This window comes from Dipodomys merriami, unplaced genomic scaffold, assembly GCF_024711535.1.
Source record: "Dipodomys merriami isolate MVZ:Mamm:240054 unplaced genomic scaffold, mDipMer1.0.p SCAF_3, whole genome shotgun sequence".
In the NCBI taxonomy this organism is placed as follows: domain Eukaryota; kingdom Metazoa; phylum Chordata; class Mammalia; order Rodentia; family Heteromyidae; genus Dipodomys; species Dipodomys merriami.
In genome coordinates, this window is record NW_027204492.1 from 70,171,590 (window position 1) to 70,196,455 (window position 24,866).

A 24,866-nucleotide genomic window follows, 5' to 3' on the forward strand; every position below is an offset into this window, starting at 1 on the left:
CTCCCTCTATAGCCCTAAGAGCCTGCTAACACCTTGATCCAAACTTCTAGCCTCCAGAAATGCACCTCCAGAAATGCACCTCCGGAAATGGAACAAACAGATCTCTAAGCAGGAACCCAAGCAAAAGCTTGGATTAAAAAATTCAAATCCCAGCAGAAGATGGTGGGTTTTCCTTCAAAAACTTCCCTTCAAAAAATTCCTAGTGGAATAATGAACCAAAACTTCTGGATACTGATTATGTGTTCTCTTGTCCTTGAACATGTACGTGACTGAATGTATTAGCTAAAACTTACATTTATGGGGCTGGGAATGTGGCTTAGTGTGGCTTAGAGTGCTTGCCTAGCATGCATGAAGCCCTTGGTTCGATTCTTCAGTACCGCATACACAGGAAAAAAACCCTGAAGTGGCACTGTGGCTCAAATGGTAAAGTGCTAGCCTTGAACTAAAGAAGCTCAAGGACAGTGTCCAAAGACTGGCAAAACAAAAAACAAAAACAAAAAAACCAAAAAACTACCATTTATCAGCTCTCAAAAAAACTACAATTTAGGGGCTGGGAAGGTGGCTCAGTGGTAGAGTGCTTGCCTTGCATGCATGAGGCCCTGGGTTTGATTCCTCAGCACCACATAAGCAAAAAGAAAAAAAAAGCCGGAAGTGGCGCTGTGGCTCAAGTGGTAGGGTGCTAGCCTTGAGCTGAAGAGCTGAGGAACAGTGCCCAGGCCCAGAGTTCAGGCCCCATGACCGGACCCAAAAATAAATAAATAAAAATAAATTTTAAAAACTACAATTTAATCCTGGAGCTATAAGTTATCAAATCTTTGATCATTTGCAATTAGAAGTATATCCCCGTTTAAGAAGCATACAGAAATTCTTCACTAATAATACAAATATTACCTAAAATGTTTAAATACAAAAATCTAAAACTGGGGCTGGGAAAGTGGCTCAGTGGTAGAGTGCTTGCCTTGCATGCATGAGGCCCTGGGTTCGATTCCTCAGCACCACATAAACAGAAAAAGCTGGAAGTGGCGCTGTGGCTCAAAGTGATAGAGCACTAGCCTTGAGCTGAAGAGCTGAGGGACAGCACCCAGGCCCAGAGTTCAGGCCCCACAACCGGCCCCCCCCAAAAAAATCTAAAACTACTTAAAGATTATATATAAAGATATAAATAGGGCTGGGAAGGTGGCTCAGTGGTAGAGTGCTTGCCTTGCATGCATGAGGCTCTGGGTTCGATTCCTCAGCACCACATAAGCAAAAAGAAAAATGCCGGAAGTGGCGCTGTGGCTCAAGTGGTAGAGTGCTAGCCTTGAGCTGAAGAGCTGAGGGACAGCGCCCAGGCCCAGAGTTCAGGCCCCACAACTGGACCCTCCCCCCGCAAAAAAAGATATAAATATAGATATAGGTTCAGTTAAAGTTCTTTTTCATTTTGTCACATGAATTTCCACAATTTCTTATTATTATGCCCCCAGGAATATAATTCTTAACCTACTTTCAAATTCTTACTCTGTGGCATTTGGCCACAAAGAATACACTGTATTTATAGAGGGGGTCTAAAGTTTTAAAAAATGCTGAGTTCTAGCCACGCGCCGGTGGCTCATGCCTGTAATCCTAGCTACTCAGGAGGCTGAGATCTGAGGATCGAGGTTCAAAGCCAGCCCAGGCAGGAAAGTCCGTGAGACTCTTATCGCCTAGAAAACCGGAAGTGGTGCTGTGGCTCAAGTGGTAGGGCCCTAGCCTTGAGCTGAAGAGCTGAGGGACAGCACCTAGGCCCAGAGTTCAAGCCCCACAACCAACAACAAAAAAAAAAATGCTGAGTTCTGGCTGGGAATGTGGCTTGGTGGTAGAGTGCTTGCGTAGCATGCAGTAAGCCCTGGGTTCAATTCCTCAATAGCATATACACAGAAGAAGCTGGAAGGGGCACTATGGCTCAAGCAGTAGAGTACGAGCCTTGAGTAAAAGAAGCTCCGGGACAGTGCCCGGCCTTGAGTTAAAGCCTCAGGATTGGAGAGAAAAAAAAAAAGCAGCATGAAGTAAATTTTCAAATGTTATCTGAATTACAGGAAAAGTAGCCTAGCTGACTTATGTAACTGTAACCCCTCTGTACATCACCTTTATAATAACAATAAAAATGCAACAAGTGTCGATGATGATGATGATGATGATGATGATGATGATGATGATGATGGGGGGGGGGTGTAAAATAGAGTCTCTCTTCATGTAAGCCAGGCTGGCTTCAAATTTGTTCTTCTCCTGTAATGGTTTCCCAAGTGCTGGGACTGTGAACATGTATGCTACCACACTTCACCAGCAAATTAACATGTTTTTTGCTGGTCCTGGGCTTGAACTCAGGGCCTTGACGCTGTCCCTGAGTCTCTTTGTATCAAGGCTAATGCTCTGCCACTTGAGCCACAGCATCAGTTCCTGCTTTTTTGAGTAGTTTATTGGAGGTAAGAGGCCACAGGGACTTTTCTGCCCAGGCTAGCTTCAAACATCAATCCTCAGATCTCAGCTTCCTGCGTAGCTAGACGTGAGCCACCAGTGCCCAGCTCAAATTAGCATTATTTTTTTGTCAGTTGTAAGGCTTGAAACTCAGGAGCTGGGTCCCTGGGCTCTTTTGCTCAAGGCTAGCACTCTACCAATTTAAGCCACAGCTCATTTCCAATTTTCTGTTGCTTAATTGGAGATAAGAGTCTCTCAGTGACTTTTCTACCCACTTTGGCTTTGAACCATGATCCTCAAATCTCAGCCTCTTGAGTAGCCAGGATTACAGGCATGAGCCACCAACGACTGGCTAAATTAACATTCTTTAACCAAGAAATCTTTTGCTAGATTTCTCCTCCTGGAAGAACTAAATAGGTAGTGCAGCATTTCTAACATGAAGGAAATGAGGTTCAGGGTCAAGACAGGACATGAGAGGAAGGCATTTGATTTCTCCCAAGGATTAAGTTACGGCACATATCCAAGGAAGCCATCTCTTCCACGACTCGAGTTTATTCAAAAGTCAAGCTCAGCATATAGGAGATAAAAACCCTTCTCAGAAAGAGTGAGAAGGAAAAATGGAAATGTTCACTGAACTCCAGTCCCTATACATTTCATGCTAGAAAAGGAGTCAGAGAGAAATCATGGCTGATACTCTTGACATTTTCCCAGGGAAGATCAGTTTGCCTCTGAAGGAATGCAATAGGTATCATATTAAAACACTTCAAGGAAAAGATTAATTTCTTGAATTGTGAATGTTCCAGGATCCTGTCTGAGGGTTTAACCCCCCAAGGTAACTGAATAGCTACATGTTATTCAGTATTCCTAATTTAGAAGGGAGAAACCCAGTGTTCTTAGGGGGTAAGTAACTTGATGGTCACACAAATAGTGGATGACAAAGCTAATATTCAAATCCAGAGTTTTGCTGTGCACACTCATCTCTAGCCTCTGTTACACAGTCTACATCTCTCTAGGGAGAAATAATTAATGATTAATGAAATAGCACTGCTCTAGATTACCATTGATAACACACATGGAGACAAGCCAGAATTAACACATTTAGGCTTTTAACCTGATTTAAACATCAAGCAATGCATATTTTAATCAAAACATTATAAGCAACATAGTGGTATGTACAAATATTTACATTTTTATGCAATTGTTAGAAATAAATCTAATGCCAGACATGGTGATTCCATCACTTGGGAGGCAGAGGCAGGAAGATTATGAGTTACCAGAGGATACAAAGTGAATTCGTCAGCCTGGAATACAAAGCAAGGCCCTGACTCAAAACACACAAAAAATCAATTTAAAAAATAAAGAATAAAGGCTTATAATTTTGTTGAGTCCAAAGTACACCATTTTCACTCTTATGGAGTGTATTTTTGGTTTCTTACATAAGAAACAAATTTTTTCCCAGTCATGGTGCCTGAAACCTGGGCCTGGGCACTGTCCCTCAGCTCTTCAGCTCAAGGCTAGTGCTCTACCACTTGAGCCACAGCACCACTTCCAGCTTTTTCTGTTTATGTGGTGCTGAGGAATCGAACCCAGGGCCTCATGCATGCAAGGCAAGCACTCTACCACTGAGCCACCTTCCCAGCCCCTTAAGAAACAATTATTGAACCAAAGGGTATAACTCAAGTGGTAGAGCACCAGGCCTGATTGGAAAAAGCCAAGTGAGGGACATAAAATCCTGAGTTCAAGTTCTAGTATTGGCACCAAAAATGAAAATAAAAAAAGAAACCACCCTAAGAGTCAAGTCCTTTAGATTTATACTTGTATATTTTCTTCTAAGTGAGTTAAAAGTTTTAGCTCTTATTCTTAGCAACTATATTAATTCTGAGTTTATTTTTGTATGTGATATGAGTTAGAAGTCCCAATTCACTGTTTTCGATGTGTCTATTCAGTGATCCAGGCACCATTTGTTAACAATTCTTTCCCTAATTGAACTGTCTTTGCACCTTTGTAAAAACTCAATGGACCATAAATTAAAGGATGATTTCTGAACCAGTAATTCTATTTCACTGATAGCTATGTCTGGCCCTAAGCCAGTACCTCAGTCGTGATAAACATTATCTTTGTAATGACATTTGAAATGAGCAAGTGTGTGTCCTTCAACTTTGTTCTTTTTCAAAAGTGTTTACTAGTCTGGGCTTCCTGAATTTCCACATAAATTTTAAGTATCACCTTGAAATGAAAAAAAAAAAAAAACCACGATGGCTGAGATTTTGGTTGTTATTGTGCTCGTTTTACATTACATGGTATTTTTGTAGAAACATTTTTGAGTTGATTTTTCTTTTGTGAAATAGTCATGTCTTTTCAGCTGTGGCATTAGACATTATTCTTTTGTGTGTGTGAGTGTTTCTATACTAGGGCTGGAATTCAGAGTCTCTAGATCTTCCTTGGCTTTTTCACTCAAGGCTGGTGTTCCATTATTAAGCCACATCTTCACTACTAGCCTTTCACTGGCTAACGCTGAGTTTGTCTGCCTATGCTGGCAGACCTCAATCCTGAAGTCTCAGTTTCCTGAGTACCTAAGATTACAGGCATGAACCACCTGTGCCAGGTGGTAGTATTATTCTTGAATTCAAATGTTATCCAATGTTCCACACATACAAATGATCAAGAGTGATGTGTCAACTGCAGTCATTTGAAGTCTTGCCCATGTAGAGATAACTTTTATTTGGGCAATTGAAGTCATGGCTTTGAACTTGATAGGCAAACACTGTACCACTTGAACCAGGTCTCCATACAGAGTGTGTGTGTGTGTGTGTGTGCATGTGTCGGTTGTGGGGCGTGTGTGTGTGTGTGTGTGTGTGTGTGTGTGTGTGTGTATGTCAGTCGTGGGGCCTGAACTCTGGACCTGAGCACTGTCCCTCAGCTCTTCAGCTCAAGGCTGGGGCCCTACCACTTGAGCCACAGCGCCACTTCTGGCTTTTTTTCTGCTTATGTGGTGCTGAGGAATCCAACCCAGGGCCTCATGCCCTGCCTGGGCTGGCTTTGAACCTCGATCCTCAGATCTCAGCCTCCTGAGTAGCTAGGATTACAGGCGTGAGCCACCGGCGCGTGGCTAGAACTCAACATTTTTTAAAACTTTAGACCCCCTCTATAAATACAGTGTATTCTTTGTGGCCAAATGCAACAGAGTAAGAATTTGAAAGTAGGTTAAGAATTATATTCCTGGGGGCATAATAATAATAAATTGTGGAAATTCAAGTGACAAAATGAAAAGGAACTTTAACTGAACCTATACCTATATTTATATCTTTTTTTTGGGGGGGGGGGTCCAGTTGTGGGGCCTGAACTCTGGGCCTGGGCGCTGTCCCTCAGCTCTTCAGCTCAAGGCTAGCACTCTACCACTTGAGGCACAGCGCCACTTCTGGCTTTTTTTCTTTTTGCTTATGTGGTGCTGAGGAATCGAACCCAGAGCCTCTGCATGCAAGGCAAGCACTCTACCACTGAGCCAATTTCCCACCCCTCCCTCCAGTTTTTAAGTTTTAATCTGATCATTCTCTGAAGCATTCTTAGTCAGCCACAGACCAACATGCTTCAGTATTAGTAAAGAAAGATTTCTCTAGAACCCCACAGAAAAGGACTATAACAGATATCATTTGTACAAGCTCGTGGTAACACCCATTGAAGAAATATAGGACACACCAACAAGCTAAGAATTTCCAGAATTCTAATGAAGAACGAGCTGGAATTCTGTGATAGCTATGCTAGCTAAAGAACAAGAGCAAATCAGGACTGAATGAACTAATGAAGGTTGGCTGTTGACTTTATTTGGAATATTACTGCACTTTCAGTGCTCTACATTTTTCATATATTAGGAACTCATTGCTCTTATTTTGTAGGCTCTCAATAACTCATAACAACTTAATAGACTATGCTTTTGTAAGCTTAAATGTTCATAAATGGGATCTTATTCTCTCTTCCAAATCCCCTCCTAGATTTAGAAACTCCTATTAAATATATATATATATATATATATATATATATGTGTGTGTGTGAGTGAATATATATATATATATATATATATATATAATCATGACATAATTACTTCAAAATGCTTAATAAGTAACTATCCTATTTGTTACCAGAACATGATTAGAAATATTAGGCACACAAGCAAAATCCTTCCTGGAAAGAGATCTAAAAATTATATTCACTGAATCATATGTGACCAGACACTTGTAAAGATTTCAGGCTGACTTGATTTATTCAGAGTGTATAAAACCCTTTGAAAAAAATTAGTGTGGTGCTTGGGTATATCTTCCTGACAGTATATCTTCCTGACAGATCCAGAAACCTAGTATATTAAAACCTCAAGAAAAGTGGATTTCACCTGGATTTACAGGTACTACAGGTGAGATGTTGTGGGAAATTCTTAGCTTGGCTTCCTAGCCTCTACATGGTCTTCTAAGTCCAACCTGTGAGACTCATTATGAGAACTTCCAACAAAGCAACCTTAAAAAGACAAGTCAAACAAATGACCATTCTTGAACCAACTGTGTACAGAATTAGGCCAAATGTAATAAAAATTGGCCCTATTTAATTTTACTAAAAACAGCAGGGAGATTAATTTTTGTGAAGAGGAAAACGATATTTGAGTAGAAAATAATAAACCAAAGCTGGGTGCTGGTGGCTCATGCCTATAATCCTAGCTACTCAAGGGGCTGAGATCTCAAGATCATGGTTCAAAGCCAAACCAGGCAGGAAAGTCTGTGAGACTCTTATTATTAACTGGAGAATTAACTCAAAAAGCAGGAAGTGGATGGGGCTGGGAAGGTGGCTCAGTGGTAGAGCACTTGCCTTGCATGCATGAGGCCCTGGGTTCGATTCCTCAGCACCACATAAACAAAAAGAAAAAAGCCAGAAGTGGTGCTGTGGCTCAAGTGGTAGAGTGCTAGCCTTGAGCTGAAGAGCTGAGGGACAGCCCCCAGGCCCAGAGTTCAGGCCCCACAACCGGACCCCCCCCCCCCAAAAAAAAGCAGGAAGTGGAGCTGTGGCTCAAAGTGGTACAGCACTAGCCTTGAGCAAAAGAGTTCAGAGACAGCACCCAGGCTCTGAGTTCAAGTTCCACAACAGACCCAAAAAAAAGAAAATAAAATAAAACAATAGACCATTTATATCCCTACACGGCTCAGTTCCTCAAAGTATAAAGAAGCCCTGAGAACAACAACCCAATCTCAAGCCATGCATTAAGCTAATAATTTCCACAGAAAAGCTATTGAGAATACTAAAGAAGTCTGACAAAACGTACAATTCCAACATGCCCTTATGTGACAAATAGTCAAGACTGGACAGTGTCACCAAGAACACAGCTCTGCTCAAGGGCTTTAAGACACTCCCTATGTGCTGCTGCATAACCCAAAGTCCATCTCCCCACTGGTGGCTCTTTAATACAGCCTTTTCTGTTAGTATTTGTCTTTTTCATTTTTGTCATCGTTCTTTGAAGAAGCATGATCTCCATGACTAAAACAGCTAAACTTTGTCATCTATCATTCGACTGGTTTTACAGGATTCTTCTTCAACCAAAGTTTCTGGAAGATTATTTCATAGATTCTATTTCATACTAGTCAAGATGTTGTTTAACAATAAAAAATATTCATGTTAAATGAAAGTTGGGTGGAGAGAGAGAATAACAAAGTTAAACTTTATTGGAAGTGGAGGAGTGGCTCAAATGGTAGAGTTCCAGCCTTGAGCAAGAAATCCAAGCAAAAAGAGCTTGAGATCCTTAGTTCAAACCTCAGTACAAACACACACACACACACACACACACACACACACACACACACACACAAAGGTACTAGTGGTTCACACCTATTATCCTATATTATCCTATTTAGGAAGCTGAGATCTGAGGATCCCCAGTTTGAAACCAGGCAGGAAAGTCTAGGAGACTCTTATCTCCATTCAAAAAAAAAAATGGAGGGCTGGGAAGGTGGCTCAGTGGTAAAGTGCTTGCCTTGCATGCCTGAGGCCCTGGGTTCGATTCCTCAGCACCACATGAGCAAAACGAAAAAAGCTGGAAGTGGCGCTGTGGCTCAAGTGGTAGAGCACTAGCCTTGAGCTGAAGCGCTGAGGGACAGCGCCCAGGCCCAGAGTTCAGGCCCCACAACCGGACCCAAAAAAAAAAATGGAATGGGAGGTGTGGCTCAAATGGTAGAATGCCAGCCTAGAGGAAAATGGCCCAGAACCAGAGTTCAAGCCCCAGGACCACACCCAAATTAACTTTATCTGAGCCCTCTGCTCTCAGAAAGCAGTCCAGTGTGGCTGATGGTATTTGTTTTGTTTTTGATTAATCTTTTTCCTCCTCCACCTCTCTCTACCTTTCCCCATACTCTTCCCCCCTCCTTTTCTTCCTCCTCCCTCTCCTTCCTTGTTGGTACTGGGGATTGAACTCAGGCTTTCATGTTTGTTAGGCAGGTACTCTGGTACTGAGCCACACCTCCAGCACTGTTGATACTTTTTTTTTAATGGTCCCGGGCTTGAACTCTGGGCACTGTCCCTGAGCTCTTTTCACTCAAGGCTAGCGCTTTACCCCTTTGAGCCCCAGTGCCACTTATGGTTTTCTGTGATTAGAGATAAGAATTTCACAGACTTTCCTGCTCTGGCTACCTTCCAGCAGTGATTTTCAGATCTCAGTCTCCTGAGCTAGGATTACAGTTGTGAGCCACTGGGCGCCGGTGGTTGATACTTTCTCAAAGCAAGTTTTGACCTTCATCTGCTCAGTCCTCAAAGAAATTTCTTCAAATATGAAGAGTACAATGGAAATACGATGACTGTTGAGATTTAGATATACTGCTTTGAAGCAAAGATGGATAATAGCCAGTGAGTTCCACCTTCTGGGGAAGATGAAGCAAGCCAATACACAAAGTGGAAGCCCATCCGACCAAGATTCTCTCTTTTTTTATTCCAGTCATAGGACTTGAACTCAGAGACTAGGCACTGTTCCTCAGCTTTTTTTTCCCTCAAGGCTAGCACCCTACCACTTGAGTTACATCTCCTCTTCCACCTTTTTAATGGTTAATTGGAGATGAGAAACTCACAGACTTTTCTGCCCAGTCTGGCTTCAAACTGCAATCCTCAGATCTCAACTTCCTGAGTAGCTAGTGTTACAAACATGGGTGGTATGCAAGTTATAAAAATGTATTAACTGAAATACATACGTTCAAGGAAAAGCTCAAATAGTATAATTCCTTAGAAAGGCAAAGTCAAAGTTGAAAAAAATAACACTAGGAAATGGGTACTTAAAAAGGATGTATGAGGTTAAGGGAAGAGATGTAGATGAATGAAGGGAAGGGGTATGAATGCAGTCAACAATTCAATGTATAGCCTACAAAATTAAGAAGAATGGGGGAAGGGGTCAGTAGGGTGGGAATGAGTGAGAAAGTTGAAAGGGGTGACATTGACCAAGATGCATTATATTAATAAATTGCTTCATTAGATGGCAACACCTTTGTACAACTGCTTAAAGAAAATAATGAATAGATAAATTTAAAAAGAAAAAAGAAAAATGAATAAGGAAAATTATATGCAAGAATGTAGTAATGAGAATTATCATATGTAAACAAAAACAGATTCTAAAGGATATTTTCTCAAGTTATAATAACTAGGGTTAATTTATTTGGAAACGTAATTGTTTATGCATAAGGAAAATTGAAGTCACAGCTTATGTTTTTATACTTTGAATCCTAGAAAATAATGAATTAATTAATTTGTGAATATTCTTTTTTTGCCAGCCCTGGGGCTTCAACTCAGGGTGCACTCTACTACTAGAGCCCACCACCGTTTTTTTCTGTTTATGTGGTACTAAGGAATCGAACCCAGGGCTTCATGCATGCTAGGCAAGCACTCTACCACTAAGCTACATTCACAGGACTATTCATTTTTTTAAGTGCTCTCCACAAAGATGCTGATTGATTCCTTCATTCTACATGGTGTCTGGTTCTGGTATCTTCCTTTTTATTCACAAGACTTTGAAGCATTCGGATTATCTTTGACTTTGAGTTTCCTTGAGAGATGTATTTAAACAAGTCATTATTTTCAGGATTACCTTTACGTCACCATCCTAAATTAAAATTAGTGATACCAGTGGCCATACTCTCAGTAACACCATATATTCTCACCTGTCACATCTCCAAATGAAAAGTTAAGCTGGTATGTTGATCAATGTCTTTAACTTTCCCTTTTATTGTTTCAATTACTAACACAGATTCTACTCTAGGTCTAATAGTTCACACTTCTCCTCAATACCACTGCTTTGAAGTAATTTTTCTTTCACTTGGACAAGCTGAGCTATTGATAACCTCAATTGACTTTCTGTTTTTCCAGATGATTCTTTTGTTTACCTTGGATTACTTTTATTTACCTTGGATTAACAAAATGTTGTTAATAACAACCAAAAAAAGTCTCCCAGACTTGTCTATTCTGCCCAGGATCCTCAGATCTCAGCCTCCCTAGAAGCTAGGATTACTGCCATTGGCACCTGGTTGAAAGCAAAATCATTACTGAGAAAATAAGTGGTGAATTCACAGCTGAGTTGTAGCAATGAAAACCACAGTTCCAACTGTGCCATTAAACCCAACTCTTACTACTTGAAACACACCTCCAGTTCAGCTTTTTTGCTGGTTGGCTGGAGGTAGCATCTCACAGACTTTTCTGTCGGGGTTCGCTTCAAATCTTAGCTTCCTAACTAGGATTACAGGCATGAGTCACCAGAAACGGTATTTTAAAATTTGGCTTGATTCCTAATATTTTTAAAGAGGCATGATGCTTCTGGATATATCATTCTAGTGAAGAATCAGATAATCTGGCTACACTAGAACCAATTTTTGCATGGCCACAATCACTGTAGTTCATTTGGAGATATTGCTTTAAAATAGACTGTCTTTTGCTGGTCACCACTGGCCCCAGTTGATTACTAACTGCAGGAGACAAAATATGAGTTGACAGCTGGACAGCCTGTTGACTCTGTGGATTTTCATCAGCTCTGGCAATGGAGCCTCTACACACCTGCCTGGTCTGAACTCAGTCCTCTTCCCTCTCTCCAGTCCCATTCAGTTACTTATAGCTGCAAGAAAGATGTTCTCACTCAGTACTTTTTCTGTGTCTTTCCCAACACTTCAGTCTTTCTTCAGAAATTCAACTCATACCAGAAGCCTTAGGCAAGCAAGGATTCTCGGCCATAACAATTAAGGAAGCCTAGTCATTCTCGGTGTCAACCTGCACTTGCATAAACCCCAAAGTGAGGGTCTCCTTAAATCTAAGCTCTGGCCACTTGAAAGCCTCAAGCTGGCTCTGGAATGAACTCTGAAGTCAGTTCTCTTGAGAAGCCTTGTGGCTTCCTCTGTTCAAAACACACACACACACACACACACACACACACACACACACACACACACACATACACTCTCTCTCTCTCTCTCTCTCTCTCTCTCTCTCTCTCTCTCTCTACTCTCTCTCTCTCTCTCTCTCTCTCTCTCTCTCTCTCTCTCTCTCTCTCTCTCTCTCTCTCTCTCTCTCTCTGGATTAGGCACTACCACATGCTTACCTCTACCACAGTACTTAGCACATGATATTGGAAGGAATTGTCTATTTCCCCAGCTACCTCCTTCCTGTACATGAGTTCCTTCCAGGCAGATGTGCACTGTGTCTCTGAAACCCTGGTCTATGGCACTTAGTGGACTCTCCATCTCTTTCCAAATGAACAAATAAATGCTTTTCATTAAAGATTTGAAGCAGATTCTCTTAAGCTCATTTGGCAATCATTCTTCTTTAGAGCTGCTGGGACTATTTGGGATAGTCATTTGTCTAAAGCTCTTCTTCAAATTTATCTAATTGATGACATGGTTTATGGATGATCATTAAAAATGTGTTGAATGACCCAATTGAGCTTTTTAAATTTTTTTTTATTAGAAAGGTGATATACACAGTAGTTACATAAGTCAGGTAATGAGCACATTTCATTTTGGACAATGTCACCCCTTCTGTCACTCCCCAGTTTTTCCTTCCAGTCCCCAACCATAAATTGTATAGTTCATTTTCAAATTAGTGTCTAGTGAGTACCACTGACACATTTCTTCACTCTTTGTCCCCCCACTTCCGTGCCCTCCTTACCCCAAAACAGAGATAAAGGAACAAACAAGACAAAAAGAAAATGAACTCCATTTCCTGGAGTTCATTCAATTGAGCTTTAAGAGACACCTGTTCCAGTGATATACCTGTTACTATCCAGATGTTGCAAACCTTCCACAACCAGTTCCCTAACACTGGGCTCAGTCTCTCTCTCTCTCTCTCATCTCTCTCCTTCTCTTCCTCTCTCTCTCATCTCTCTCTCCTCTCTCTCTCTCTCTCCTCTCTCTCTCTCTCTCCCCCCCCCCCTCTCTCTCTCTCCCTCTCTCTCTCTCTCTCTCTCTCTTTCTCTCTCTCTCTCTCTCTCTCTCTCTCTCTCTCTCTCTCTCTCTCTCTCTCTCTCTCTTTCTCTCTCCCCCTCCCCCTCTCCCCTTCCCTCCTTCCTTCCCATCTTCCTATTAGTTTATGGGAATGTAGTCAGTATGCACTCTAATAGTATCATCTTCTTTTCCTCTTTCAATCTGCAAGTTTCATTCTTCAAGAAAATTCTTCCTTGAAAATCCAATATAAACATCTTCTTCGTTTGAACCTGGGTTTGTGGGAGAGTTTGAGGACCCAAAAGCACAGTTTAAAAGAGCATGAATTGTGCCATAGAGGTCCATTATGCCCACTGACACCATGATGACTGTACAACCAGTCCATCAGGGCCCTGGGCTCCACAACTCCACTTTTAAGGTTCCAATTCTTTTGGACTAAGCAAGTCCTGAGACTGGTTCAATATGTCTAGTTGGTTCTGATACAAAGCTCTATTAGAAATAACTGAACCAGGGGCTGAAGACTTGGCTCAAGTGGCAGAGTACCTGCTTAGCAAGCATAATTCCTTGAGTTCAAACCCTAGTACCATTAAGGAAAAAAAAGAAACAGAAGTAGACAATTTTTAAGGGTCCAGCTATCGGGGACATTTTATAATTCTGTGTTTTCCTTTCATAGCTAATTTGACTAGCATAATTTCAAATGAATGTCTCTTCTCACAAGTGAGTATCTATCACCTTCCTAAAGGATAGATCAGCATTATGTGGTATATATGATATAACAACTATTACTCTTTATATAAATTACTGAACTATAGTAACTGAATTATTGAGCACCAAGTACATACCAGACACTGAGCTACCTGATTTATATATACTCATGCATAGGCATTATTTCATCCATCCTTCATGGCCCCAAGAAGCAGATTATATCCCCCACTCGACAGAAGAGGGAAATAAAGGCTCAATGTTTCCAAAAAACATTGCCAAGATCCCATAGCTAACAAATGAAGCTCAAATCAGAAGCAGATACAAGACTCCATAAACACAATAAAAAATGTAAAAAGATTCCATAAAAAAATGTAAAAAGACTCCATAAACATGTGTGTTTTCTTTGGCTACTCAGCCCCATAGGGAGAAAGAAAAGGCCAGGAAATGCCAATTGACGTATAGATGTCTTGCTCTAGGGCAGTGGCAAATGTCATGGTCTGCGAAATGAAACATGGTCTGTCCCTATTAGACATGAAAAAGTCAAGGGCAATTCCTACAGCTGATCTCCAAGGATAGGACCTCTTCACAGAAGCCTTGAGCTTTCAGGCTTTTCGCAAAGGCTACTGAATCACAGCCATCTCTGCTGAAAAATTCCCTATAACAGACTTCATGTTTCTGAGTTAAGTCTTTCTTTTTCTTGCCAGTCCTGGGGTTTGAACTCAGGGCCTTGGCTCTGTCCCTGAGCTCCTTTTGCTCAAGGCGAGAGCTCTACCACTTGAGCCACAGCACCCCTTCTGGTTTTTTTTCTGTTTATGTGGTACTGAGAAATTGAACCCAGGGCTTTATGCATGCTAGGCAAGCACACTACCACTAAGCCACATTCCCAGCCTGAGTTAACTCTTGAAGAAGCCCATTATGGGGAAAGGACCCGTGAGCATATAATGAGAAATCTCAAAGCTCAGGTCCAAGTACCTTCCTAACTGTGCATGCACCTTGTCTCTGGAAAAACACTGGTGCATGCAGTGAAGGAATGCCAGTCGTATTGGTTCCTGGAGGGCATGGCCCAATGGACATGCAGAACAATGGTTCTTTCCCAACATAGCCTCCAAGTAGGCCTGCAGGATTTCTTCTCAAAGCCTCCAAAGAATATCCGTTTCAACAGCTGAAGCACTGGCTCTTCCTCTTATTGCCACCTCTAGTCCCAGCTTTGAACATGACCAGTTGAACAAGCACAGTGGAAAAAACATCACTGTTCTGTCATCATTCATGGAGTCAGTTCCCTTAGAACAATGGGAAGACAATCCTCTGTTTGTTTCTGAGGTTGGCAGATAAAGATGTCACAACCAATAGCATGCCAAGGAATCTGGCAGTGCTGGTGAGTCATTTTCATTTGGTTTATAAGTCATTATGTTCAAGTGCACATATTTCTTTTTTCCTTCACTGATTTTCACTATCATTTGCAGTAAGGTTCAGAGGGGGTGAGTTTGAAGCAAAAAGTTCAACAGGAAGGATGAGGCAAATGGGGACATGTTCATCAGATGCTTCAACAGAGAAAGTAGGAATTTATGGAGCAGAAGGTACATACACCTGAAGGCTGACATTCACAGGCAGAAGAACTGCTACATTAAGAGAAATGCACAGGCCTGGGAGTTGCCTCAGAGGCAGAGAATTTGACAAGAATGTTCAATGCTCTGGTTTCCAATCACCAACACCACAAAAAAAAGGAAAAGCAAAAATCATCAACAACAACGAAGGACCCAGTGCCAGTGGCTAATGCCTGTAATCCTAGCTACTCAGGAGGCTGAGATCTGAGGACTGAGATTTAAAGCCACTCCAGGCAGGAAAGTCCATGACACTCTTATCTCCAATTAACTACCAAAATAAAAAGGTAAAGTGGAGATGTTCCTCAAGTGGTAGAGCACCAGCCTTGAGCAAAAGAGCTAAGACACAGACCCCCGACCCTGAGTTCAAGCCCTACTACTGGCACATACAGGAAGGAAGGAAGGAAGGAAGGAAGGAAGGAAGGAAGGAAGGAAGGAAGGAAGGAAGGAAGGAAGGAAGGGAGGAAGGGAGGAAGGGAGGGAGGGAGGGAGGGAGGGAGGGAGGGAGGGAGGGAGGGAAGGAGGGAAGGAGGGAAGGAGGGAGGGAGGGAGGGAGGCAGGGAGGGAGGCAGGGAGGCAGGGAGGGAGGCAGGGAGGCAGGGAGGGAGGCAGGGAAAAAGAAAGGTGATAGAGATAGAAAGATATAGATAGATAAGAAAATAACATAGAAATAGTAAATATTTACTTGGGCACTGATATTATACACAAGAAAAAAATCATACTCAGAAAATTGAAGTCACTTGCCAAATTTACCCAACTAGTAACCTACATAGAACTACTTTGAACGCCTGAGTTCTGAGCCTATAGTGTTGATTTTTTAAAAAGTTCTGTCCTTGGGCCAGGATAGATCTGATGGAAAATAATAAAGTAGAATCACCATGAAATAACCCACATACAAGTCAAATACCAGTGACTAAGACCTAGGATCCCAGTTCAAAGCCAACCCAGGGACAATCCAAGACACTCATCTCTAATTAATCAGCAAAAATCTGGAAGTAGAACTTTGGTTCAAGTGGTAGAGCATCAACCTTGAGAAAAAAATTCCAAGTGACAGTGTGAGATCCTAAGTTCATGTACCAGCACACACACAAAATATTAAGTAGCCCAGGGGCTGAGAAGGTGGCGCAGTGGTAGAGCACTTGTCTTGCATGCCTGAGGCCCTGGGTTCAATTCCTCAGCACCACATAAGCAAAAAGAAAAAAAGCCGGAAGTGGCGCTGTGGCTCAAGTGGTAGAACACTAGCCTTGAGCTGAAGAGCTGAGGGACAGCGCCCAGGCCCAGAATTCAGGCCCCATGACCAGACTCCCCAAAAAAATATTAAGTAGCCCAAATACAGGTATCCACTTCACTATTTAAACAACTATGTTTAATCCCAACTTACCAATCTCTTTGAAAAGTAATCATTACAATACTACTTATAATAGTAAAAGTTAGAAATAAGCTAGATTCCCCTAAACAGCTTAATGTAAGATAAAGTTCCTACAATAATGAAATGTAGATATATCTATGAGTCATTCATTGAGTAAACATATATCGAGCACCTACTGTATGCCAAGTACTGCTAGGTGCCACCACCACCTACATGAAATTTATAAAGAATTTTAAACAAATTGGGAAAGAACTTAGGATAAATTGTTAGATAACATATATATATATATATATATATATATATATATATATATATATATATATAGTATGAAGTAAATTACATAGAATAAAAGTGTAAAATTACTTATGTTAAGTCCGGCACTGGTAGCTCATGCCTGCTGTAATCCTACTCAGGAGGCAGAGATCTGAGAGTCACAGTTCAGGCAGGCAAATGTGTGAGACTTTTATCTCCAATAAACTACTAAAAAAGCCAGAAGTGGTACTGCGGCTCAAGTGGTAGAGCACTAGCCTTGAGCAAAAGAAGCTCAAGGTCCCAGCCCAGGTCCTGAGTTCAAGCCCCAGGAATGGCACAAGAAAAAAGCAACAAAAGAAATTACTTATGATAAGAGAATATTCTGGCACAACAACAGCACATTGGACATCCTGGTATCATCTATCTTTCCTGTACGTGGATCCAACTTTTCATTTCCTGGACTGTGAAACCTTCAGATCTCTGCCTCCTGAGTAGCTAGAATTACAGTCATGAGCCACCAGTGCCTGACTTAACACAGTAATTTAATACTTTTATATTTTTTCACATTACCTACAATGAGATTCTATTAGTAATAATAGCAGCAGCAACAACAATGATATATGTTTTACACTTCAGTTCTGGGACTTGTAAATATTGTAGCTGGGTGCCAGTGGTTCACGTCTATAATCCTAGCTACTCAGGAGGCTGAGATCTGAGGGTTGAAGTTCAAAGCCATCCCAGACAGGAAAGTCCATAAGACTCTTATCTCCAATAAACTACCCAGAAAAAGCAGGAAGTGGCTCAAGTGGTAGAGTGCTAGCCTTGAGCACAGAGAGACTCAGGGACAGTGCCCAGGTCCTGAGTTCAGGCCCCAGGACCAGCAAAAAAAAAAAAAAAGATATATATATATACATATACATACACACACACACACACACACATATACATACCTGTACATATATATATATATATATATATATATATATATATATATATATATATATATTTGTGTGACTTTCTCCAACAACATTAGGTCACTCACAATGTTGTTTCTGTGGTTCAAACATCATCTTACCCAATCAGAAGGAAAATATTTTAGATTTTGATGGTAGCCAGGTGCTGTTATTACCACTGCCATTGTAATACATGATACCCCCACCCTCATCCCATAGACAACAGTTGAAACACTTAAGTGTGGCTATGTGTTCAATAAACTTTAGAAAAACAGGTGGCAAGCTGCATTTGTCCCAATGATTATAGTTTACTGACTTGTGTATTAACTTTCCTACCTAATAATGAAAACACTTAGGACCTGTGACTTCCAGTGTTCACTCTCCTTCATAACAATATTAGCCCAATTTTACAGAAGATGAGACTAAATTTCAAAGGGGGAATGTATGGTATCCAAAACCACCTTGGAGTCAATATGCCAAATACAGTTCTCGGAGCAATGTCAAACTACCTGTTGCCTGAAAAGTTGTATTTTCATAAATGCTACTTTTCATCTTTCTGGAGGAATATATTCCTTAAAATAAATCACCAAGCTGGGCATGGGTGGCTCATGCCTGTAATCGTAGCTTCTCAGGAGGCTGAGATCTGAGGATGGTGGTTCAAAGCCAGGCCAGGCAGGAAAGGCCATGAAACTCTTATCTCCAATAAACCACCAGAAAACCAGAAGTGGTGCTGTAGCTCAAGTGGTAGAATGCTAGCCTTGAGCTGAAGAGCTGAGGGACAGCACCCAGGCCCAGAGTTCAAGCCCCATGACTGACAACAAATAAATAAATAAATAAATAAATAAATAAATAAATAAATAACCAGGCCAAGTGCTGGTATGATTCACGCCTATAATCCCACCTACCCAGGAGGCTGGGATCTGAGGATCATGGCTCAAAGCCAGCCCAGGCAGGAAAGTCTATGCGATCTAATGTCCAATTAGCCAGCAAAAACATCAGAAGTAGAGGAAGTGGAACTATGGCTTAAGTGGTAGCGTGCTAGCCTTTAGCACAAAGAGACTCAGGGACAGTGCCCAGACCCTGAGTTCATGCCCCAGACCAGCAAAAAAATCTACATAAAAATCAGAAGTGGAGCTCTGGTTCAAATGGTAGAGCACCAGCCTTGAAAAAAGACCAAGCAGAGAATATGAGGCCCTGAGTTCAAGCCCCATTACTTGCATGAACACACACACACACACACACACACACACACACACACACACACACACACACACACACACACACACATACACACACACACATATCACTGTATCTTTTAGGAAAATACAAATGTTCATATATTTGCTGATTTAAAGCAAAGTCCCCCTGCTGATTGACTGCAGCAGAGGCCTCAGTGGTCCTTAGGAGAACTTAATCAGTTGTATAGGAAGATAACAAGGGCAGCAGCCCCAATCCTTCCTACCTATGCAGGTACTGGAACAAGAGGGAGGCACATATCCAGGGAGCTGCATAGTGTCAGGTCTTTATCAGGAGATGCATGTCCACTTACCAATATTAATCTCATCATCAGTCAGAGTATCCCCAATGAAGTCAAACTGGAACGAATGCAGTGTCTGGGAAAACTTTTGAACAGCAGAGGAGTAATCTGCAAAGGGAAAGGACAGGGGCCATAGAAAGTCAACACAGGTTCTACATGGATTTTATGTCTCTAAGGGCAGACAGGAGGATCTGGAAGGGCTGAGTGCTCACAGTGGGTGGCAATTTGTTTTTCATGAATTTACATGAAGAAAGCCCAAGAAACTACAAATACTAGTTAAAGAAGTGTTGGAGGCATGCCTGTAATCCTACAGACTCAGAAGCTGAGATCTGAGGATCACAATTCAGAGCCAGCCAGGGCAGTAAAGTCCATGAGACTCTTATCTCCAATTAAACCAGCAAAAGTAAGGAGTGGAGCTATGGCTCATGTGGTAAAGTGCCAGCCTTTAGTGAAATAGCAAAGGATCAACACCCATGGGTTGAGTTCAAGCCCCAGTACCAGTACAAAATACATAAGGAAACACAAAGCAAGTGAGATTGGTTTAGTGACATCCTTCTTAAAGTGACAGGACACTTTTTAATCCTCAGTCCCTTTCCTCCCTGTCCTTTACCCAATGGTAGAATCTATTTCCTTGTATTCATTCAAAGGCCCTTCCCATAACCACCTGGGTAGCACCTGGAAACATTACACACTAACCACATGGTAGCCTATATTTGGGTCAAAGTCTGGCAGAGAACTGATTTAGTTTCTTCAGTGTTTACCATGGTCCCTAGCCTAAAGCAGTAATGAATGGAAATGAATCAGGGGCACCTAGTCAGATAAATGCTTTTCTTTGTAAATAACTCTGAACTTTCATTGTAAAAGCTCTCTGTAGGTATAAAATTAAATCACATACAGGGCTAGATATGGGGGTACATACTTATAATACCAAATATTCAGGGAGCAGACATAGGAGAATCACAGTTTGATACCTAGCCCAGGCAAAAAGTCTGCAATACCTTATCTCAATAGTCAAGTCAGGTGTACAGATGCATGTCTGTGATGCACTGTACTCTACAGGTGGAAGCAGGAAGATCTTGGTCCAAGGCTGGACCAAACAAAATCATAAGACCCTATCTAAAAAAATAGAAGTAAAAGCAAAGAGGCTGCACCAAGTGGCTGAATGGTATAATATTTGCCTAGCAAGCAGAAGGCTAAGTCCAAACCCCAGCATCAAAACAATAAATTAAAATAAATTTAGAGAAAACTTACCATTAATGAACATTTTAAAATATTACTGTGAAGAAGAGGCCCAAGTAAACTCTTGTTCCTGTCTACTCTCAGAGTGGTTCTTTGGCTAGCAACAGTACATCGTGTAGACACGCGCGCGCGCACACACACACACACATATTCTGTCTCTCCCTCTCCCTCTCCCCCTTCCCCAGCCTCTCTCTCTCTTTCTCCAGACCTGCTAAGGTAGAAACTTCTAAAAATACAATACTAAGAGGATCCACACGTTCCCAGGAATTCAGCTAGCCCTTGGACCATTTAGGAAACTCAAGCTTACTAATCCCTTTTAATTTCTCTGTCCTCCTTCTTTGGTTCCCTGGTTTCACTGTCGACCTCCTCTGGCAGAAGAAGGCTAGCTGAGCCTCAGCAGAGGTAACAAGGCTGGCCAAATACTGCTCTCCAGCATAGCACATAACACACGGCCAGGCATTTGGTTGGGACAGATGACAGGCCAAGACTCTTGAGACCATTTTGTCTAGGTTCCATTTTCAACAGTCTTGTTATGAGAATTTCCAGTCTTGACTCTTTGAATACATCGCTGAAAGGACTGGTAATAATACAAACATAATACCATCATAATAAAGTTTTACAGAGTTCAGGAATTGTAGATCTGTTGAGCAACATGTTTGACAATTACTATGCTCTACAATCATACCTTACAGTCCTACACATGTGGGCTAAATGCACAGCACAGGAGAAGCCATCCTTCCAATCTGTCTATATTTCATCAGGAAAAGATCACAAACCAAGCATCCGCAGGTAGCAGAAAACCAGGGTAGCCCTGAATCCCCATCTTTGTTATGTTCACAAAGATGAAAATAATGAAAATAAAAATATTCATTACTACACAGGACTGGTAGCTCATGCCTGTAATCCTAGGTACTCAGGAGGCTGAGATATATGAGGTTTATGGTTCAAAGCCAGCCTAGGCAGGAAAATCTCAGAGACTCTCATCTCCAATGAACCAACAAAAAGCTAAAAGTAGGGCTGGGTGTAGCTCAATGGTAAAGCACTTCCTAGCAAGTGCAACCTCCGGGGATCATTCCCTAGTACCAAAAAGGGAAAGACAAAAATATACATAATTAAAAGATCCAGAAGTAGAGATGTGGTTCAAGTAGCAGAGTACCATCCTTGAGGAAAAAAGCCAAGGGACAGCACCTAGGCCCTGAGTCCCAGTACCAGTACAAAACATAAACACAGACTTACAAAGGAAACAAGAGAATTTAACTCCTAATTTGTTTCCAATTAAAGAGAAGAAAAGTAATAGCAAGCCATGAATGGAATGTTATCTACATGTATGATAATGTATGTGTCCCCATGTTAAACACAATCCCTTCGTTTATATGAAGTTTTTAATTGGGAGGGAGGAAGCTGAAGTATTTAGGTTTCTATATGACTCACAATCTAACCAAAGCAACTCATCTGAAGCCTGTTACACAATGCAAATACCTAGGGATCACCAGACTTCATGGTTTTGATTGCTTTCTGGCAAGGAAGAAAAAGATATGGCTCTTTATGCTTATGAACAGATTTGTTTCTATGAATCCTAGTATTAGGCGAAATGGAATTGATGACTTTGTTAGTTATTTATGACTATTTTAGTTTAAATGGAACTGGTTGTGTGTATAACCAAGGCAGATCACTATGTCTAGAGTGCTAGTCTTGGCTTTGGGAGCAAGTCAGCTTTGTGGATTTACATAAACTATCTTCTTCCAGCCTTCATTAGAAAAAGGGAAAAAAATATCAATTGTTTACCAGCTACTGAAATTTGTCTTTGGCCACAATTGTAAATTGAGGATCATATCCTCTACCTCAAAGGATTATGGGGAGATCAAAATAAGATGATTTCACATAGTGTTTTAAAAATAATTTTATGACAAGTGCAGTAGCTCACACCTTTAATCCCAGATACCGAGGGGGAAAAGAAAAGGAGGATCACCATTTCAAGCCAACTTGGACAAAAGGTTAAAAAGACCCCATGTCAACAGAAAAGGCTGTCATACTAGTCATGGGATGAAAAGCAGAAACAAGATTGGGGTCCAGGCTGGTCTAGGCAAAAGTGAGCATAAAAGGCTCACAGAATGGCTTGGGTAGGGTCTGGGAAGGTGGCTCAGTGGTAGAGCGTTTGCCTTGCATACCTGAGGCCCTGGGTTTGATTCCTCAGCACCACATAAGCAAAAAGAAAAAAGCTGGAATTGGTGCTGTGGCTCAAGTGGCAGAGCGTTAGCCTTGAGCTGAAGTGCTGAGGGACAGCGCCCAGGTCCAGGGTGCAGGCCCCACGACCAGACCCCCCGACCAAAAAAAGAATGGCTTGGGTAATAGCAATGGCTTACTAAGTATAAAAACTTGAGTTCACACCCTAGTACTGCCAAAAAGAAAATTATACAAATAAGTATGGCTAAAGCTGAAGGGAAAAATATCTATTTCTGCAATAATAAAAACAACACTAGAGAGAATAACCAAACAGTCAGTAAGGAAGCATTTTCCAGGACAATGTGTTAAGACATGAAAAATGTTAAATTTAAAACATTAAAATCACTGGTGGCTCACACCTATTACCCTAACTATTCAGGAGGCTGAGATCTGAGGATCAGGGTTCAAGGCCAGCCTGGGCAGGAAAGTCTGTGAGATCTTTATTTCTAATAAACTACTCAGAAAAGACACTGTGGCTCAAATGGTAGAGCACTAGCCTTGAATAAAAAGAAGCTCAAGGGGGCTCCCATCCCTACCCACAAGTTGAGGATCTCAGCTGAGACCTAGAGGATCTCAGTTCGAAGTCTGCCTAGGAAGACAAATATGTGAGACTTTGCTCTAATTAACCAGCAAAAAGCTAGATAAGGCAAGGCTCAAGTGGTAGTGACAGCCATGAAAGAAAAAGCTTAGAAAGGCATGGAGCCCTGAATTCAAGCCTCAGTACCAGCACACATATTTTTTAAAAAGAAAGGAAAGCTGGGCGCTGGTGGCTCACACCTATAATCCTAGCTACTCAGGAAGCTGAGATCTGAGGATCACAGTTCAAAGCCAGCCTGGGTAGAAAAGACCTTGAGACTCTTATCTCCAATAAACCACCAGAAAACCAGAACTGGCGCTGTGGCTCAAGTAGTAGAGCACTCGCCTTGAGCTGAAGAGCTGAGGGATAGCGCCCAAGCCCAGAGTTCAAGCCCCACAACCTATTAAAAAAAGAAAGAAAGAAAAAGGAAAAAAAGGAAAAAACCTCTTAATAAAAAAAGAAACAGAAGACAGCATTCCCAACATGACAAAGGCTTAGTATGAAAAAAAAATCATATAGCTGACGTCATACTCAGTGATCCAAGTCGGAAAGAATTCCCCTTAACATGAAGAATAAAGTAGGAGTTTTACTCTGTTCACATCACCTCTGTTCAACATAAGTTCTAACCAAGGCAATAAGACAAGAAATTCAAGTTGGAAAGGAAGAAGTAAAATTATGTTTGCAGACACTATGAACTTGCATACAAAATCCTAAAGATTCACAAAACTATTAAAGCTAATAAATTTAGCAAATACTCAAAACACAAACACAAAAACTGGCATGCATTAACAATGAATAATTTGAAAAGAAAATTGAGAGAATAACTCCATTTATAACTGTAAATATATCATCTGGCATAAAGTGAACAAAGGAGGAAGACTTACAAACTGAAAAACAGAACACTGATGAAATCTGTAAAAAAGACATAAATAAATATAAGGATTTCAATGGTTATACATTGGAGACATCATATCATTAAGATAAAAACATAATATTATCCAGATAAATGTAATCTACAGAACATTCCTGTAATCTCAGTACCCAGCAGGCTGTGACAGGAAGATTTAAAAATTCAAGATCAGGTTGGGCTACACAGTAAGTCTGAGGAAGGCCAGCCTAAGAAACATAGGAAGATCTTGTCTCCAAAGTAAGAAATCTACAGACTCAATGCAAATCCATGGTTATCCTACATGTTTTTTTTTCCTACACATAGAAAAGTCTATCCTAAAATTCAGATGTAATCTCAAGGGACCCCGAATAGACAAAACAATCTTAAAATAGAAACAAAGTTGGAAGTATCACACTTCCTGATTTGAAAACTTAAAACAAAGGTATTATAATGAAACAAACATGGCACCTGCATTCAGGACATAAAAGAGCAAAAGAACAGGACAAAGAACAGAAATGACTCCTAGGTCAATTGATTTTCAATAAGGCTACTAAGACTCTTCCCTACAGAAAGCTCTTTTTTTGGAACTACTGCTGCTGTGTAAACTGAATGTCTACATGCCAAAATGTGAAGTTGGACACTTTCCTAACCATTC

The 24,866-nt window shown here is 41.1% G+C and overlaps 1 protein-coding gene across 6 annotated transcripts in view; it reads right to left on the minus strand.

Moving 5' to 3' along the window:
- Window positions 1-24,866, minus strand: part of Ophn1 (oligophrenin 1) — a 323,759-nt gene that overhangs the window by 222,050 nt on the left and 76,843 nt on the right. For all 6 annotated transcript variants that reach the window (XM_070040238.1, XM_070040239.1, XM_070040237.1 and 3 more), the window contains one exon: window positions 19,296-19,391. In XM_070040238.1, coding sequence (XP_069896339.1) covers window positions 19,296-19,391 — 96 coding nt within the window. The remainder of the gene's footprint in view (window positions 1-19,295; window positions 19,392-24,866) is intronic.